This window comes from Drosophila tropicalis, unplaced genomic scaffold, assembly GCF_018151085.1.
Source record: "Drosophila tropicalis isolate 14030-0801.00 unplaced genomic scaffold, ASM1815108v1 contig_952, whole genome shotgun sequence".
In the NCBI taxonomy this organism is placed as follows: Eukaryota; Metazoa; Arthropoda; class Insecta; order Diptera; family Drosophilidae; genus Drosophila; species Drosophila tropicalis.
In genome coordinates, this window is record NW_027173453.1 from 589,048 (window position 1) to 608,537 (window position 19,490).

Genomic DNA, 19,490 nt, shown 5'->3' on the forward strand with positions numbered 1-19,490 from the left:
TCTCGAAAAATGGTTTGCATTTTGCATATGTCTATTTAGCTCTGTTATTCTTTTAAGGTTTTTTAAATTAAGAAAATACGAACAAAAAAAAAAAATTGTACAATTTACACAAAAACACGCATATTAAAAAAATTATCAAAGAGAATAAAAATTAAAAAGAAAAAGATATTTAAAAAAGAAGGTTTTAATGCAAAATTTAGCAGTTTTGTTTGTTTTGTGGGTTTTTTTTTAACTTTAACTTAATTAATATTACTTCTTATAAATATATTTAAAAACTTGGCTCTGTCCTGTCATTTGTATTGTTCTTTTTTTGTTTGTAAATAATTAATTTAATAATTATAATTTGTCTTTTTGTGTCTTTTTTGTTTTGCTTGTTTTTATTTTTTTTTTTGTAATGTTTTCTTTTTAACTTAATACAAACAATTTATGAGAATCTTTTTACAATTACCAGTAGATTAAGAAAAAAACCAATTTGTTGGTAAAAATTTACTTGTATATATAATTCGTGTATATGTATATATAGAGCTAACACTTTTGTTATTGGAATTGTGGTTTGTTTATAAGCACTTTAGTTCTGAAACTAATTAACTTCAAAATTGATTTGTCATTTAATAAAATTTATAAAACTTAATAGTAGTAAAAACGTTTTCTTCCTTCTTTTGTTTTGCGCTTAAGTTTAGCTGCTAACTTAAGTCAATGGAACACAAGCATGTGCTCGTTATGCTTGTACTATATACTACATATATATGTATGTATGCTTATTCTATGTTTGATGTTGTTTCTACATTCTATATGCTTATACTTGAAGAAAGTAAGATGCAAGGGAAGAGGTAAGGGGGTTGGGAATTATTCCTAAATTTTAATTAACGATAAGTTATTGATAATTTGCGCTAAATGTGTAAGTTTTCGTTTCATTTACTGGAAGATACGATGACATTTCGATCGACCAAATCGAATGTCTTCTCAGTTCTATATATATATATATATATGTTTATATATATAAATATATGTCTGTATAAGTATACAATCTAGATCATATGATTTCAAGGCGCACTGTACAACAAGGTTAAAAAAAAAAATGTTGTAAAAAAAATAGCATAGTTAAAAATAATTTAAATTACTAAAATTATTACGTTTGAAATCTTTAAATTAAAGCTTATGGCCTATCCAAAAAAAAAAAAATAGTAATAATAATAATGAGACACGCGAGCGGATAAAAATGTTAGATTCGATAATATATTATTGATTGCTCTGGACTCTTTAAGAGCCACACGCCTCCCTATATATTATTATATAGTATGGTATGGTATATATAGCCCGCCCATGAATTCTAGTTGTAGCCATAACTTTATCTATCATCTGTATGGATCTGTTGATGAATGTGTTCCTTCGGGTAATTGTTATTCTTATAATTCTATTATTCGATTTTTAATGTTAGATGTGTGGGTGTGGGGTGTGTGTATGTGTGTTATGGTCAAATGTAAATGGCCTCAGATCCCTTATTCGCCTGATGTCCACCGGATATATAGAGATTATTCGCCGCCGGCGATTGTACACCCTCTGACCAATCTGAATTCGAACGCGGCGATGAGGATGACCAATGACCGGGCGATTCGGGTGAGGGTGTGGGATAGCTATCCAGTGTCTGAACCAAATGCTGTGGCGTATGACCGCCCGAATGTTGGCTAGGTGGCGTTAGGTACTGATAGAAGGCCTGCTGATTGTGCTGCGATGATGGCGATAGCATATTGGTTGACGGTGATGAGCCGGACATCGAACTTTGTATCGAAGGCGGATTCATTTGACCCGAGTGATATGAGTCTGCAAGATAAATAAATCGGAAACAGATTAGAATGCGATTATTATTTCTTTTTGCTTGCTACTTACCCGGAGATCCACAAAATCCATTCAAGTCCAAACCTGCTGAACCGAATTCCAGGCCTCCAATCGCTTGTTGCTGCTGTTGCTGCTGCTGCTGTTGCTGCTGCTGTTGCTGCTGTTGTTGTTGCTGCTGTTGCTGCTGCTGTTGTTGTTGAGGCGTTAGCGATTGCATTATTGCACTGCTCTTGGAGGATTGTGGTGGAGCCAACATAATGCCCATATCACTGCCCGTGGGCGATATAATGCCCAGACTGACGGGTGAACTCTGTGGTCCCTGGCTGCTGCCACCCAAAAGACTATTCAAATTGCTGCCAAACTGCTTCTGTTGTGTGGCATGACGCATGGCCTGTATATGGGTCGGTGAGGTGGGCAAACTGGGTCTAGATTTGGCCGGCGATGGTGAACCTGCGTGAAGGGAAAGTTGAAGAAGATTAATTAATCATATTCATAATCATAATCAAAATCAAATCTAGAGAATCGGCATCAGGAGATTCACTTACCCAAATAGGCATGTGGCGATAGGGCCAAACTGCTTTGCACTGAATGCGGTGGCGATTGATTTGAGTAGGGTGGACTGAGACCCTGTTCATGGCCATTATTATTGGGGATCAGACCGCCGCATAGGTTGTTCGTACTGCGGCCAATGTTGTTCATGCCTCCAAGACCTCCTCCAACGCCGCCGTTTCCTGCTTGACCATTAAGCATATCCTGCTGAAATGGCGAACCCATAGAGTAGCCATAATTTTCTAGCTTAATCATGTCGAGGCCATTGCCAACTGGTAATGATTGTAGAGATTGGGCATTCTGAAGAGACACAAATTGATTAGGTTAAATATTGAATAATCGGGGGGGTACATTAAAAAGAAACTCACCTTGATGCAATCCTCATAGCTCGGCGGCTGTTTGGTGCCATTGTTGTTCGGCGGTGCTGCCATGGCATTCGAGTACATTGAGCTGGTATCGTAGGGACTCGATAGATTGCCCGTGGGTGATTGATCCATTTGTTCCGGCCCCGTCGTCGTTCCACCTCCTCCCGATGTTCCATTTGTTGTTGTTGTTGTTGGTGGTGGCTGTTGTTGCACTTGTTGCTGCTGCTGCTGCTGCTGTGGCTGCTGTTGTTGTACTCCTGGCTGGCTGTTGTTGTTGTTGCTCATCAACTGCTGAGGATTCATCCCATTTATGCCTATACCGCCGTTCATGGCCTTTTTTGAAGCCGCATTTGCCTTTTTTGAGCTCGCCTTTCGACGCAAACTACCAGCACCGACAGCGCCCACCAGGGCTGCAGCATCCAAAAGATTATCCGGACTATTGTTACCCTCGATGAGTTTGGCCTTTTTGGCAGCCTTCTGTTTGGCCGTTTGACTGCTCTGCTTGCTGCCAGCATTGCCACCGCCAACATTGCCGGCGCCGGCGGTGATGACCGTTGGTTGGGTTATCAATTGCGGCTGCTGACCCGGTGGCGGAGAACCAATCATCGTTTGCGGTGTCATGCTCAGCATTTGCGGTGAGCGTGGCACATGCTCGTCCAGCAGGCGTACAATATCATGATGCAGTCGCTCACTGGCCACATCGCGTGGAAGACGATCCATGTGATCGGTAATCTCACGATTGGCAAAGTTATCCAACAGAGCTTTGCACGCCTCGTAGCTGCCCTCGCGAGCGGCCAGGAACAATGGCGTCTCATCCTTATCATCTTGGGCATCTCGGTTGGCATGGTGCATAAGTAGAATGTTGACAGCTTCGGTATTGTTCACTGCCGCAGCCCAATGAAGTGCCGTCTTGCCGGAGTTATCAGCCGCATTAATATCCGCATCGGCAGTAATTAGATCCTCGACCATGCCCTCGATGGCCAATCTGGCAGCTAGGATTAGTGGAGTCGTTCCATCGTGCATGCGAGCATTCAAATTGGTGGCACGATTCCTTAAGAGAATCTGGAATACACCCATGGCATCGGCTGCCACGGCGGCATGCAGCGGTGTCCTTCCGGTATTATCCTGACAATTGGCATCGGCTCCGGCATCGAGGAGACGCTTGGCCGCATCCGCTCTGGCATAACGGGCAGCCAAATGCAATGAAGTCTCTCCCGTCTTATCCATGGTGGCATTCAGTTCGGCTCCCTGGGCCAAAAGATCGGATATAACCTGAGCAGTGCTATCATCGTTTGTGTCGATATCCTCGCCCGTATCCAGGCCACCGCCACGAACAGCGGCAATCATCAAAGGCGTCAGACCACATGGTCCCCGGGCATCCACATCATGCTTGCCACCATCCTGATGAGCTGGCGGTGTCATAATGGCTCTCACATCGGCCACATCCAGATGAGCCTGCGACCAGACACGCTGATCCGCCTCCTCGTACTCACTGACCATGGTGTGATCACTGGTATACCCACCATTCGTCCCAGCCATATTCAAACCGCCCAGCATGGAGACGGGTTCGTTGCGCTGTCGCTTTGGTTGTGGCATATCCGATTCATCATCGGACCAATGATGACCCGAACCGGATGTTACCATGCCACCACCGACGCCCTGATGTCCCGCCAAGACGCCTTGTTGCTGTTTATTCAAATTTCTCATCTCCTGTCCATTGGGATCGCGACGACGCCGCGACATGATGCCAGCAGCTGGGGCACGGAATCCCTCCGGGAACCAGGTGACACCATGGGCACGCTTTCGCTGCGTACTCAGAACCATGCCGACAAAGGCCAACGCAATGATCACCAGAATAATGCCAGTTATCACATACTTAACATTCGCCGATGCCCCATCCATGCCGCCATCATAGTCATCAGGACTAGGTACACCATTCACCTTGTATATAGGGAAATTCATGGAGCGCATTGCCGCAGTGGCGGCCAAGAAATCAGCCGCTTCGGCTGCGCGATTGAAGCATTCCGTACACTTACGATTATCAATTTCCAGGAAAATCTGTATACCCGTCTGTCCCTGCCGCTGGGTGGACACAATTTTGTGTTTACGTATGAAATCCGTATCTTGGATTTCACCTTGCATCGGTGTCGATCCCCGCCACATGAAGATCATATCATTGCCTCGCGAATCCTTCTTGATTTGCACATTCGTGCGCAAGACATAACTGATCTCCCTCAGGAATTTGGCCTTCTGATCCTCAAATTGTTTATTATCCATCAGCATGATGATCGACATAGCGCCTTCCGCCAATTGTGGGGATATGTCCTGCTGCTCGCAGTCGAGGCCATCCCAACTGCATTCGGCATTGTTGCAGCCATAGTCACAGAGTCCATTGGCATAGTGACTCTGGCAGTAGGCATCGTAGATGGTGTTACAGCGCTTCAGGGTCTGTTCACAGTCACGTCCATCGTAGAGACAGGCGGCATTATTGCACTGCTCGTTGCATTGGCCATCCATGAAGGTGCGCCGACAATCCGGATCGGAGCAATTCGCCCACGGATTGATGCCCAGCGAGCAGTCATTGCCATCGAACTCACAGGCATAGCTGTTGCATTCCTTGTCGCAAATGCCGTTGCCCATTTTCTCGGGACAACCCCGTTTCGTGCACATGGCTCGTTGTTGTTCCAAATCAATTGAATACTTGTTACTCGCTCCACTCCAGCCGGGATAGGATAAGTCATATGTCTCGCACCGTTTACCCGACCATTTGCTAGGGCACAAGCACTCGTAGTCGCCCAGAAGATTATCGCAAGCTGCTCCCTGAAGACACGGATTTGGCTGGCACTCGTCCATGGTATCGATCTCACAACGCTCTCCGGCCGTTCCGCGTGGACACTCACACCGATAGCCAATCATATTCTGGTCATCGATCTGACATTTGCCCGCCTCGCACGGATTCGAATCGCAATCCTGTCCACTGAACTCACAATTCTTACCATAATATCCGTCTGGGCAAAGGCAGTGATGGCCAATCTGCTTGGGACTGCAGTGACCACCATTCTCGCATGGCGACTGGACACAGAAATCAACCTTGTGCTCACAGTGGCGACCCATATAACCAGGGCGGCAGTTGCAATGGAAGTTGTTAACCAATTGCACGCAGTCCAAGGTGCCAGCATTGGAACAGGGATTACTTAGGCATTCATTGATATCGCCCTCACACCGTGCTCCAACAAATCCAGGCGGACAATTGCATTCGAAGCCTCCGACGCGATCGATGCAACTGCCATTATTGTGGCATGCTCCAGCCACACAGTCATCCTGATTCAGTTCACATAGCATGCCAAGCGTTCCGGGTGGACAACTGCAACTGTAGTTCAGGACCAGGTCGTGGCAGGTGCCACCATTTTGACATAGATTCGGGGCACAGTCATCGATGTTAATCTCACAGTTCTGACCCTCGAAGCCATCGCGACACTTGCACTCGTAGGCACCGATCAGATCGTGACAAGTGCCACCATTATAGCACGGCTGCGAGGCACACTCGTCGATCTCCTGCTGGCAATAGCTGCCCGCATATCCCTGGGAGCAGTAGCAGACATGGCTGTTGCCGTGATCCTTACAAGTGCCGTTGTTGCACAATTGCCTCAAGCTCAGTCCCTTGCGATCCGCCGCATCCTGACAGCTAATCGTCTGCACATCGCACAACTTTCCGGTCCAACCTGCCGAACATTTGCAATTGAATTGATGCTTAACCTGGCTACAGGTGGCACCATTCTCGCATGGTGATTGACTGCACCAGTCCACATAGTCCGAGCACTGTTTCCCAGTAAAACCACTGGGACAATGGCAGGTATACTCATCACGTTGCTCATGGCATGTCGCCCCGTTGAGACATGGCTGCGAATCGCATTTGTTCAGCTTATATTGACAATTGGCCCCACTGTAGCCGGCCAGGCAACTGCAATTGTAGCCATTAATGCCATCGATGCAACTGCCGCCATTTAGACACGATCTCTCGGCGCAATCCTCGTCATTGGTCTGGCAATCGATGCCACTGAATCCCAGGGGACATGTGCACGTATAACTATTCACATATTGATGACAGGTGGCTCCATTTTGGCAGGGTAAGCTCAGGCATTCATTGATATCCGTCTCACAGTGTTTGCCATCGAAACCATCGACGCACAGGCAGCTATAGTCGCCAATGCCATCTAGGCAGGTGCCACCGTTTTGACACGGAAACGAGGCGCAATCATCGGTATTAATGGCACAGTCCCGTCCCTCGTAGCCCTTGGTGCAGAGACATCTGTAAGATCCGGCAATGTTCAGGCAACTGGCACCATTCCGGCACGGTGAACTCTGGGCACATTCATCGATATCCTCGTCACAATAGCGTCCCGTGTAGCCAACTTTGCACGTGCATGAGAAGTCAAGGAAATTGCGACTTGGTGTGCATTTGGCCTCATTGCGGCAACGATTGCTGGCACATGGATCCAGTTTGCTCTCACAGTCTCGTCCCGTAAATGGAACCTTGCAGACACACTTATAGCCATTCACCTTGTCGATGCAGGTGCCACCGTTACCGCAAGGATTACTCAGACAATCATCAATATTCGTCTCACATTTGTGACCCGTATAGCCGGGCATGCACTGGCAGCTGAAGGCATTCAGCTTATCGAAGCATGAGCCGCCATGCTGGCACGGATTACTGCTGCACTCATCGATATCCAGTTCGCATCGTTTGCCATTGTAACCGGGTGGACAACGGCAACTGAAATCATTGACCCCATCCTCGCAACGTCCATCATTCACACACGGATTAGAGGCGCATTCATCGACATCACTCAAACAGCGGGCATCGTAGAATCCACGTGGACATTCGCATTTATAACCATTGACCAGATCAATGCAGACACCATCATTCGCACACGGACTCGAGGCACATTCATCGATATTTTGCTCGCAGTGCTGACCAGTGAATCCGGGCACACACTGACAACTGTACGAATTGATGCCATCGATGCAGGTGGCACCATTATTGCAGGGATTACTGTGGCATTCGTTCACATTGATCTCGCAGTTCTTGCCGCTTGTGCCGGGCAGACAATGGCATAGATAACTCCCCAAACGGTCCACACAATGACCACCAAATTGACAGGGATTCGATTCGCATTCATTGATTTGCTTTTGACAGAGATAGCCCGTATAACCAGGATCACAGACACATTTGTAGCTATTGTCGCCGTCAATGCATTTGCCACGATGACACGGATTCGAGTCACAATCGTTGATATTTATCTCGCAACTGGCTCCAGTGTAACCCGGTGGACACTCGCAACTGTAGCCGGCAATGGAATCATGGCAAATGCCTCGATTTCGGCATGGCTGCGATTGGCAATCATCAATGTTGATCTGACAACGAGATCCCGTAAAGCCCAGGGCACAACTGCACTTGAAGCCGTTGATTTTGTCGTGACAGGTGCCGTCGTTTAGACACGGATTTGATTGGCACTCATCGATATCGATCTCACACTGATATCCCGTAAAGCCGGGCATGCAGACACATCGGAAGGTACCCGGGTCGTCCAGACAACTGCCCTCATTTTGACACGGATGCGATTCACATTCGTTGATATTGGTCTCACAGCGTGGACCCGTAAATCCCTGCGAGCAATTGCACATGAAGCTGCCCGGGGTATTCACACAGATGCCATTGTGCTCGCACGGCGATCCCTGATCACACTCATCAATGTCTTCGGAGCAGTCTCCGCCCTTATAACCAGTGGCGCATGAGCAAGCATATGATCCATTTATCGGGCTGGTATCGCAGAGGGCATCCGCGTGGCAAGGATTCGATGTGCAGGCGTCTTCCAAATGGCACAATAGACCCGTTTTACCCGGGGTACAGCGGCAATAGAAACTCCCAACGCCATCAATGCAGGTGGCCCCATTGAAACATGCTGCTTGGACACAATCATCGATATTGACACTGCAATCGCTTCCTGTCCAACCGTTCACACAGATGCAACTGTACGAGCCGTGCGTGTTTGTGCATGTCGCTCCATTTTGGCAAACCGACGGTCGCATGGCACACTCGTCCACATCATCTTCACAATAACGGCCCGTGAAGTTCGGCGGACAATTGCAACGATAATCGTAAATGCCATCGACACAGGTGCCACCATTTTGACAGAGATTACCAGGACAATCGTCGATGTTCTGTTCACAATTCTTTCCTTCGAATCCTGTAAAGATAACAAAAATAAACAACAATGTACTAAGCAAACAAACAAGATCGTGAAGCTATAGAAACTATACGTTATCGATCTCATCTTTGGATGATTTGATCTTACCAATTTCTGTTATAGCCCAATTTTATTTTCAAAATGGTCATACTAAAAGCAACTGATCTCTTGCTGTCCCACTCTGACACACGCTTGTCTATCACATGCGTGTGTGCAATGAAGTGCATAAACAGATTTATGGCAAGATCATAAAATGCTTCAATAAACGAAAACGTTTACAAGAAAAACAAAGCAAAGCAACTAAACCAAACCAAGCCAAAACGAAAGAGAAAAAATTATGAAAAAAGTGGTCGTCAGGCACAGGAAACAACAATAACAACAATAAAACGACAAAAAAGAAAGAGAAGGAGCAGTAGACAAAGCAAAAACGACGCTTAAAAGAAGAAGAAAGAAGGAGAAGAGAAGTAAAAAAAACACGCTGCTGCGCATGCGAAGCGAATGAACAGACAAAATGTAAACTAAAAACAGAGGACGCTATGCGAGAAGAGGCGGGCCATGCGAGGCGAGGCGAGGCGGTGCATGTACATATACATATACATACACACACACATACATACACAACACGTCTTTTGGTTGTTCTTTCCCACGGTCTCATATCTGGCCAGGCCCGCCGCTAAAGCCGAAGCTATCTTTTGAATGCGCGCCAAACGAGCGCAACGAACGAACATTGCTGAGCGTCAGTACTTCAGTTCATCAGTTCTCCCTCCCCCTCAAATGGACGGATGGACGAACTGACGGACAACCACAAGCAATAACCAACAACAATGAAAGAAAAATGCTGCTTATGCTTGCTTGCGCTCTCGCTCGCTCACTCGCCTCTCTTGATCAAGTTTTTGTACATACAGGGTGTTTCAGTTTCCCGACTTTGCCCAACAGCTGATGGATGACAACACATAGAGTTGTGGTGCTGGTGTGTACTTTGGACTTTATCAAATTGGATTAAGGCTGGCTGGGACCAACAATCGATAATTTCATCATACAAACATATCACTTACAATTTAAACACTAACTGTTTCCGTTCACATGAAAAAAAAAAGAAAACTCTCTAATCTTTGTATGTAGAAAAATTAACAAGTAGAACGAGAATATATAAACATACATATGCATGTACGAAGATAAAAAGAACACCCTTTATCGAGTGAAACATTTACTTTACTTTGTATTCAAGGAATTAAAATCGCACTTTATGCTTGCTCTCCTACTCTCTCTCACACAAACACGCATACAAAGCTTAACCCGCCTCTCTCTCTCTCTCTCTCTCTCTATATCTCTCTGTCGCCCACAAGCTTTGCTTTTTATTGGATTTTCTGGTTTGGTCTATAAAAGAAGGGCCAAAAACAATGTGTTTGTGTATGTTCATATGTATGTATGTGTGTATGGTTTAATTTTTGTGTTGCTGCTGTTGCAGCAACTTGTTGCCTACTTGCCTCTGGCAGCCTTAAGGAACTTGGGGTAGAGACAAAATAAAAAATATGAAGTGGCATTTTCAATATGTGTGGCGTTTAAAAATAAACCAAGGCATGTTGCATGTTGCTTGTTGTCTTGCATGTAGCAATAACATCTGCTCAACACACATGTTTCATATTCGTTTCGTTGCAGCCATTAAAAGAGATGAGAGAAAAAAAGTCACCCAGTCACTTAGTGACCGCACTTTGAACTCTTCAACTTGCCCAAAGGGGGAGAGAGGAGCCACTGCGACATCATCAAGAACATCATCCACAAGCGGCAACTTGCGCTGCAATTGCCATTTATGGCAGCCAATTGCTGCATCTGTACGCGTGTGTGCCTTATTAAAGTCAATTTGTTGCAATAATTCTGCAACATTTGTATGTCTTTGTGTGTGTGTGTGTGTGTTCAACTATGTATTGTTCCAATTCTATGTTTCATTTAATAAATTGTAGATCCAATTTATGATTTCTAGAGAATTATGGATATCCATGGATTGGGACAAGTCTTAACTGCGAAAGCCATAATTTCGGGAGTTTTGTGATCATTTCTGTCAATTGTCTAGTTAAAAACTTAATGAGAGATTCTTTTGTCAAGATTCAACACTGGTAAAACCGTTATACATGCATACATATGTATGTATGTAGTTCTGTTTAAGGAACTTGGCAATAGAGAACGATTATAGACAGTTTTGTGTACATTTTTCCGTTTGATTGTGATAGTTAACTATTTTTGCACTTTTTTGTCGGATTAGTAATATTCCTTCCTCTAAATAGTTGAAATCGATAAAATTTAATAGACTCGTTTGTAATAGTCGGTGAACCAATTAGAATTGGACGTTTTTACATAAGCTAGAGTGAGTTCCGCCTGTAAATTACTCTCATTGCAATTCTCAATTAGTTCATTTCAATTGAAATGAAATTGCAGAAATGAAACTGCAACATGTTACTATGTATGTACATATGTACATATGTAGACGACGGGCCGCAGGGGCTATGATGAGAAGAGGAGCTACTAATTTTGTTTAATTGCGCCCAATCAAATATTCTAATGAGACTCGGAGCGGCAATAGATCGTGTGAAAGTGTGACCAAAGCGCAATAAAAGGCAAACTGCAATGCAATGCAATGTAATGCGATGCAATGCAATGCAATGGGATGGAAATGTTATAACGCCTAAAAAAATAATAAAGTTGAGCAATCTGAGCAAACTGAATTACAAAAGAGAGACACGACACGAAGTGCCCTGTGGACATCACGGAGCGACAAGAGCAATAAGAGCGAGAGGCGTCTACAGAGTGTTGTACACTGTGATCCACAATGCAATGCAATACGACAACTCCAATGAGTGGTGCTTGGTTGAGGTTGAGATTGAGGTTGTGGTTGGGGTGCGGTGGGGTGCAGTGCGGTTAACGAGGAATTGCACTCATTATGCAAAAACAGGCGGCTGGGAAACAAGTTGTACAAATTCACCTCCCCCTAACTTCGCACCACTCTCCTTCTCCTTCAACAGAGGCGTCAGTCAGTCAGTCAAACCTTTTAGTAAAATTACAAATACATAAATCCCACCCAGGCAAGGCATCTAAGCAAATGGAATTGATTTTGGAATGGAAAGGAATGAAATGAAATGCTTAAGCACAGTTACGCCCTAAGGAGGTCATGCAACCAACAAAACGTAAAGGAAATAACCAAATCATCAATCCTATAGAAGAAGCGCAGTTGCCGGCAATTGGCGACGATGCAACAAAATCCATGAGTGCGAGCAGTAGCAGACGACAGAGGGCGGGGGGCGGGCAGCAGAGCAGAAGGCCACGATCTTGCAATGGGATGCGTTATTTTCCTTACATTTGTGGGTAAAAGTTGAGAGTTATATAGGAAAATGAATGGAGTTGGCTGGACAAACGAGTTTGCAGTGCTCTCATCGTCATCATCGTCGGCGTCGTTGTCGTCTTCTTCTGCTGATGCTGTTGCTGCTGCTGCTGCCGTTTGCCGCGTGGGCGCTTTGACTTGGCTCGTGGCTAGTCATGACTCACTCTCCTCCTCATGCCTCCTCACACCGATAACTGGTTTATCGAATATGAAAATTGAATAATTTGTGAGAATTTTCGTCAGGGACATGGGGGGAAAGGGCAGAAAAAACGACAACCCCATTACAATCAATCACACAAAACTGTCTAGGAATTCCTCGAAAATCGGTTTTCGATTGGATGGACGAATATCGGAATCGATCACACTTACCTCTGGGACATTTGCAGTCGTAGGTCAGACCATTGGCACGGCAAGTGCCACCATTTTGACATGGCGATGGTGAGCACGGTTTATATTTGGTATCACAATCCTTGCCCGTATAACCAGCTGGACACATGCATCTGAAAATGATACAGGGAGGAAAAATAAGGAAAAATTAGTGAGTTTATAAACATTTTTTATCGTTTTGCATTTAATACGAAGAATACATAAATAAATCTAGGCATGTACATACGAATCTAACAAAACTAGTAAAAACAAAAAACATATTATAATGGGATCGGTCGTCGGTCTCACACAATTCTCTCAATTGCTACAATTGTTAGAAAAGAGTGCGAGAGCGACAGATAGAGAAAGAGAGAAACAATGAGACCAATGTACATAGAGGCAGGCAGGCAAGAGGAGACAGTGAGAGAGAGACCAATGTTAACCGGTTCTGGTCAAAAAGCAGTTTTATATTGCTCTAAAGTCAACTTTATGTTGATCCCGGTCCTCCGTCTGTCTTCACCCTTTACATACAAAACCATCTCCCCGTCGTCTCCATCGTTTTATTGGCCACTACTTCACCCATCCAACTACTTCTCTCTCTCTGTCTCACTTTCTGTCTCTTCTTTGCGTATTATTCATTTGGTTTTATATTTTGTTTTGTTTTTCTTTTTTATAATGTTTATAAAACTTAATTTGTTCATGTAAACTGCAATGGTTCTTGAGAAACAACGGCAGCAACAATGAAAAGGAAGATGACAGAGAGAGGGGAAGGGAAAACTGGTTTTTCCATGGATGCTTCGCCTTCGACGTTGTCGTTGTCGCTTTGAGCACCTTATAAAGACAGCGGCAGCCGCCCCAAACACTAATTAAGACCATTAAGAGCATTTAATTAAATTAAAACAATTAACAAAAACAACGTAACTTCAACGAAAAAAAAAAAAAAAAGACTGGGCAATGAACTGGAAACATACCTCTCTTCTATCTACCTACATACCTTTCTAAACCCTCTACCCCCTTCCCCTTCACCTACTTGCCACAACACCAACAAAACGATCCAAACGTAAATTACATATTGAAAATTGAAATTTCAAATTGATTTTTGATTGACATGTGAAACTCAGCAAGCCAATAATAGCCAGCCGGAGGCAAAAAGGTGGAGAAACAAAAGATACAAAACCCAAGCAGACGGACAGACAGACAGGCAGACAGCGGACATGCAGATTGGATGGACTCGAACTCGGGTCGAGATTGAAATTTGAAAGAATGCCCCAAAAAATAAATATGTATTTATGATGAGAAAGTGAAATCAATTAAATTGGAAGATCATGCAATAAGTATCCCCTACAAATCAATCCCAAATAAAAGCTTAAGAATGCAAAAGCAAAAACAAACGTACAACCAAAATCATATTTGTATTTAAATAATCATCATAGTCTTCCGAAATACAAAAATTACTGCCACCCATTTAACTTGATTTGAATAGGATTCTTAAAAACCAAAACCACCCAAAAAAAGCCACACAGAATACGCTTGTTTATGTTTCCATTCATAAATTAACAAATCCGACAGTTAAACAATTTCGAAATTCTATTCAACACAAAAATCACATAAACTAAAGCATGACTAAGCTACCTTTTTGGCAATGCGGCGACTTGGCTCTCTATGTGTATAGTTAAATTAGCAATTTTATGTGGCATAAATGTAAAATAAAGATCACAAATTGTATATGAAATTTATGCAGATTTAATACAGTGGCAAAAAATCATTCGAATGGCATTTAATGAGTAAAATGAAATAAAATAAATATACATTTGTATGTATGTAAGGCGTGGTCAATCGTCTCCTTTTCCCTTTCTTCTCTTGCATTTACTTGGCTCACTTGAGATTGTTTAATTAGTTTGATTTCAAGTTCTTGGTTAGCAAAATTGGTATTGAAAATTAAGAGAAAAATATGTTAATTGCCTATATATACATATGTATGTAGATGGTGAACGAACAAAACACATGTTCACATCGCACTTATTAGCTCAAATTATGGGCTTATATACCCTGTAGTTGCCTAGCCCACCAGAAGGGGTATATCTCAGATGCAGTGATAACTACCCATCAAATTGAGTCAACTGATTCCGCTGATTAGGGTATCTCCCGAGTCCAAACACATTAATGGATTTGTGCTATATAAAGACTTGGCTTTTCTAGTTTTGCCCCAAACCCATCTCAAACGTAGTTCAACCTCGATAATTTGTGTGTTTCAAATTAAAAATGCAAATGATGTGGCAAACGAAACGAAATAATTTAATTTACGTTTATAAAGAATACCAACAACAAAAACGAACCAGTTCGAAAAAATAAAGTAAAACAAAAAAGTGCGCCGGATATCTGAGATCTGTTGTCTGATTTATTTCAATGCCTCATTTTGATTTTTCTTTTTATTGTATATTTTAATTAGACTGGAAATGCCGAAAGACAAAAAGCCAACAAAAAACAAGGCAACAAAAAAGAAACAAAAACCTAAACCAATCAAATCAGTAAACTATGCAAATTGATCTACAAACGATCGATGCCAAAATTTGAATGCGATTTTATAAGTTATTAGTTTTAAATTGCCATTAATTAAAACAACAAAGCCGTTTTCAAAGCAACAAATAAAACCAGGCATAAACCAAGAGGGCCATAGATTAGCTGAGTATGTAAATTGATGCCGATGTGGGAATACTCTTCTTGTAATATCTAAACTAAGTTTATCTTTTGGTCAGTCGAGAGCTTGACTCTTAACACATAGAAAGAGTATAACAATTTTTGCCACAATCTGTTTTCTTTTGAAAAAATTAGTTTTAGATAAATATGCAAATTGATTTCATGTGATGATTTAATGTTATCGATAGATTTCAAGACAGATTCGCGGTGGCGTTGGAGAGATCAAGGCATTATAGACGTGTCTGATCTTTTGTTGAACAAACGAAACAATTTGCACTTGTCAAGTTTGGTTTTGGGTGAGTTATGTGAGCGGGTAAGAAGAAGCTAGAGGATTCTACTTAAACGGAATAAAGTTATCGATAGACCTTTCGATTTGTACTCACTTGTAAGAGCCATGGGTGTTGAGACAAGTGCCACCATATTGGCAGGGATTCGATTGGCATTCCTCGACATCTTCCGAGCAAGTGTGACCCGTAAATCCAGGTGGGCATTTGCAACTGAAGCTGCTGCTGCCGGCCAATGCGGAGCAGGTGCCGCCATTGCGACACGGTGAACTGGCGCATAGATTCTGCGTTTCACAGTGCTCACCTGCAAAAGGATAAGGAGCAGAAGCACGGGTGGATGGGATTAGTAAGAGGGTTTAGGGTTGCTTAATCAATCCACAAATGGACACTTACCCGTATAGCCATTGGCACAGGCACAAGTGTATTCCTGCAATGTTTTCAGCTGACATGTGCCACCGTTAAAGCAACGAGTATGATCACATGCATTCGCCACGGCTATTTCGCATAACGATTCACCAAAACCCAATGGACATTGGCACGAGATGCCGGGCCGGCCATTGCGAAATGCCACCTGACAGGTGCCGCCATTTTGGCAACGTCCATGGCCCATGGTCAAGCAGGGATTTCGATGTTCGCAGTAGTCACCAACGTAACGTGCATCGCAACTGTAAGACAGACGAAGAGAGGCGATAAATAAACAGATAATGGATAATGGAGCAGCCACACTAGAAGATAGAGCAGATGATAGAGATGGATGGACGACTATAGAGTGAGAGAGAGATTTAAGATTAACGAATCCCGATAGTCGCCAATTCACACTTTACATTTGTGTGTACGGGTACGAGTCTATCTAGTTTATTTAAGATTAACATTTACCGATAAGTCAGTTTGGCCAACTAAATTTATAAAGTGTTAAAACTACTGACAAAGTAGCTAACTGACCAACCAGCCAAACAACTAACTACCTAACCACTAGCCAACCAACCACAAAAGTCAAACCGACAATGACTTTCCATTCCATTTGGCGGAACATCTCTCTCATTTTAATATACAGGACTCTGTTCAGTCCGAACGGGAGTAACTGGTTGGAGGACGTTCGAGTAAGGATTCCCAAATATAGAGAAGGAACTCACACAGCAACTGGGCGAGTCTGAGAAAGTCTCCTTTCTAGGGTAATCAATTGTAGTCAGTTTTGTACCGCCTTTCGGTGCTTGACTAATTCTAGAATGCCCTCGGCATAAGGACATACAAATGTTTCAATGGGGTAATATAAGAACAAGGAGTATTCCAATTGCCCAATTAACTTGTTCGCCTAGTCTCTCTTGGAAGGCTGCTGCTACTGCTCTCCCACAATTTACAAATCAGGGTCAGAGACAAATCAATGAAAATTTCTTTATACTTTTTGAGGCCATTAAAAAGCAATATTCGTAAAGCATTTTTGTACAGGATGACGACGACGAAGACGACGATGATAATGATGATGACTGAGAGACTTTGATTTCGATTCACTGGATCGATCCATCGATGGATCTTTCGATCGATTGACTACGACAACAATTTGCGCATTGTTGTTATTGTTGTGTTGTTGTTGTTTCCCTTGAGAAAACAATTTTTATGTACGGTAATTTGTGCGCGCGATCTTGATTGCATATTAAATTTTTCAACTCCCAAGAAGATCGTCGACTGATCAGACCAAAGAAGAAAGTCTCTCGCTCACTTACAGCCACTCGCCCTCCACCTTCCCCTCCCCTCTCCATCACTATCCCCATACCCTGTGCCAACAAATCGATTGTTCACTGCAGCTTCCACACAATAAGAAAAGAAGAGCAGCAATGAGAAAATTACACGCATAGCTTCTCTTGGTAACAACATCAACACCATCAACCACATCGACGTCGACGACGACGACGACGGCAACGAGCAGTAACAGGCAATGAATAATCATTAAGGTGGCTGACCAAGCTCTCTAAAGATGCTGGACGGCTTTTTCTTCTTTGCCTTCTTTTAGCGCTCCCAACCAACTTGAGTTCCAACTTTAATTCCATCTCCTTTTCTTTTTATTTTTATATCAAACCGTTTCCCGTTACAAGTGTGTGAAAATGCTTTAGATTTAGCATTAATTTGTAGACGACAACGCGAAAGCCAAGCTACTGAAGAGCCGAACAGCCGACCAAGACTCATCCGATCCGATCCCATCCCATTCGATCTGATCCCATCCGATCCCACCTCCTGTCCAGCTTCAGTCCCTCCTTCTAATATAACCTCGAAATGCGTGCGCGGTGGCAACTTTGACTGCAAGTTTTGTGCATTTTGCATTTTACATTTTTAAGTTGTGGCGAGGAGATTGTAATCGAATTAAGAAAAAAAAGACAACAGCAGCGCCAATACCACCGACTTTTGGCGATATTTTTCTTTTTAAATAACAAGAGAGGTTTTTTCAGCCGTTTTTAAGTCATTCAAATGAGGTGCAAAAACAAAAAAAAAAACACACACACACAAAAATGAAGAAAACGTTTTTGTTGTGTGGTTTAATGTAATATAAATTATACCATACAGACGGGACCGGGCGGACGGACGCGTCTTGTATGTGTGTGTCTTTGAGAGTTGAGAGTTTGAATTGGTTATTTGATTGGCTTGGCTTGGCTTGGCCTGGCCTGGTCTGGTCTGGCCATTTGGGTGAGTTGAGCCGAGGAGTTGGTTAACTTGTTTCGTGTGGAAAAACGTGACTCGCATTGCCAAGCAAATAAAAACCAAGTCAGCAATGGACCAGGGTGTGTTTTATGGTAGAGACTGTATCTGTGTGTGAGTGTGCACTCCACACCATTATCATAGAGGTGGGCCAACATGAATCATAGATATTGAACATTGTAGTTAACCCAACAAAACATAAATACTTTACTCACTAAGCAAAAATTTGCTTGGCAGCAAGCAAACAAAATTCTACTTTAAAAGTGGACAAATCTTACATTAATTTCCCATTTTGATTCGATAGTCATTATCCTTGAAATTTAAAGCTTTTATTTGCAAACTCGATAAATCATTCATTGTTATCGATTGACGTAAACTCAAGATCCCATAATTTATTCGATTATAAATCGATAATTTTTTGATTCCACTTTATATGAAACTGTAATCTGCATCATTTCGGCTAAGATTTGTCGTAATACTATCCAATAATCCAATCAGAATTATCGATACTTTATCTTTGAACCTTTCCTCCTACATAATTTCCATCTCATTTGATATATGTACTATGTCGAACCATATTACTAACTTACTAAAATCAGATTTAACCTTATCAGTTTATAATACTTATACATCCATTTAATATATATATTAAAATACAATGTATTTTTGACTTTGTGAATTGAATGCACGTTGACGAGTCTGAGAGCTATTTTTTTTTTTTTGTTTTCTAAATAACTGACCTCAATTAAGCTGATCTCTGGGCAAGAGAAATACATGCGCTATCAGTTGACATAATCGAAATCTGAATTTATAGTAGAAAAGTTCCCCAAAATACATATAAACAGTAAAAATTACAGCTCACTGATCATATGTTATCGATAAAAATAAACGACAACGTTTGTTTGTTGTTGTTATTGTTGATGATGGTGCAAATAAATTAAATAATTATGCTTTAATTGGGCCGCCTTTTTGTCAAGTCCGCAAGTCCCCAAGTCGGAGTCGACGATGACAAAAATCGCCTTGGAATGGTTGGGACGACGACAACAACAACAACAACAGCAGCAGCAACAACAACTTTAATTGC

The 19,490-nt window shown here is 42.8% G+C and overlaps 1 protein-coding gene across 1 annotated transcript in view; it reads right to left on the minus strand.

Annotated features, from left to right (window-relative positions):
• Positions 1 to 279: 279 nt before the first annotated feature.
• The window catches only part of N (neurogenic locus Notch protein), a 40,174-nt gene continuing 20,963 nt past the window's right edge, over positions 280 to 19,490 (minus strand). The window contains exons 3-9 of the mRNA XM_068302268.1: positions 16,112 to 16,383; positions 15,818 to 16,022; positions 12,741 to 12,871; positions 2,754 to 8,998; positions 2,382 to 2,685; positions 1,888 to 2,286; positions 280 to 1,821 (exon numbers count right to left, since the gene is read on the minus strand). Coding sequence (XP_068158369.1) covers positions 1,475 to 1,821; positions 1,888 to 2,286; positions 2,382 to 2,685; positions 2,754 to 8,998; positions 12,741 to 12,871; positions 15,818 to 16,022; positions 16,112 to 16,383 — 7,903 coding nt within the window. The 3' untranslated portion in view covers positions 280 to 1,474. The remainder of the gene's footprint in view (positions 1,822 to 1,887; positions 2,287 to 2,381; positions 2,686 to 2,753; positions 8,999 to 12,740; positions 12,872 to 15,817; positions 16,023 to 16,111; positions 16,384 to 19,490) is intronic.